Source organism: Monosiga brevicollis, genomic scaffold (genome assembly GCF_000002865.3).
Source record: "Monosiga brevicollis MX1 MONBRscaffold_22 genomic scaffold, whole genome shotgun sequence".
Lineage (NCBI taxonomy): Eukaryota > Choanoflagellata > Craspedida > Salpingoecidae > Monosiga > Monosiga brevicollis.
In genome coordinates, this window is record NW_001865059.1 from 640717 (window position 1) to 641478 (window position 762).

The 762-nt window shown below is 57.5% G+C and overlaps 1 protein-coding gene across 1 annotated transcript in view; it reads right to left on the bottom strand.

Annotated features, from left to right (window-relative positions):
• The window catches only part of MONBRDRAFT_38292 (uncharacterized protein), a gene marked incomplete at its 3' end in the record, with an annotated part of 2194 nt that extends 1582 nt beyond the window's left edge, over window positions 1-612 (bottom strand). Inside the window, exons 1-2 of the mRNA XM_001748386.1 lie at window positions 545-612; window positions 9-383 (exon numbers count right to left, since the gene is read on the bottom strand). Coding sequence (XP_001748438.1) covers window positions 9-358 — 350 coding nt within the window. The 5' untranslated portion in view covers window positions 359-383; window positions 545-612. The remainder of the gene's footprint in view (window positions 1-8; window positions 384-544) is intronic.
• Between the last annotated feature and the right edge of the window lie 150 nt (window positions 613-762).

The following is a 762-nucleotide window of genomic DNA, read 5'->3' on the forward strand; positions in this document are numbered from 1 at the left end:
CTTCCCACTCGACGGTTTCGTCGAGGGGCATGGGCTCAAACGTGGGGCGGGTCGCGGGCAGTTCCTTGGTCTGCACATTGCGTTTATTGAAATTGCGACCCAGCAGACTGCCTTCATCCGAGGGGCGGAGATTGGAAGCGATGCGCAGCGGTGCTGCACTCATACCCGCGGCGGTGCCGCTCGCGGCGATGGGCATGGGTTTCTTGAACTGGTCGTTGCTAGCCACCTCGGCCTTGACCGATGGGGTGGACTGAACGGGCACTTCAAGGGCACTCGAGACATAACCATCCCCAAAGTCGGTGCCTGTCTCGTTGAGCTTTGTGCGCCAGCGCTGTCGAGCCGTCATACGCTGTGTCATGATGCCGGTCAGTGATCCCGATGCCCTGTTGCAAAACAGCCAGCAGCCGTCACGATCAGTGGCATCGAAAAGTCGAAATGCAAACCCTCGAGCAAGCGGGCGGGCCCTCAATAAAAACCCGAAAAAAGGGGGGGGGGGGGGATTCCTCTCATGCAAAACTCAGGCGCCCATGTCCCACGTACGTACCATGAACTACCAGAGTCGCACCCGCGCCGTCAACAACGACCAGCCCCTCGCGCGCTCTGAGTGAGCGAGCGGGCGAGCGAGATTGAGAGAGAGTGTGTGTGTGAGAAATAGAGAGAGAGAAATAATAATATGGAGATATGGAGAGAGCGAGAGAGCGAAATGAATTGGTCGGTTTGAGAGAGAGAGAGAGAGAGAGAGAGAGAGTTTGAGAGAGAGAG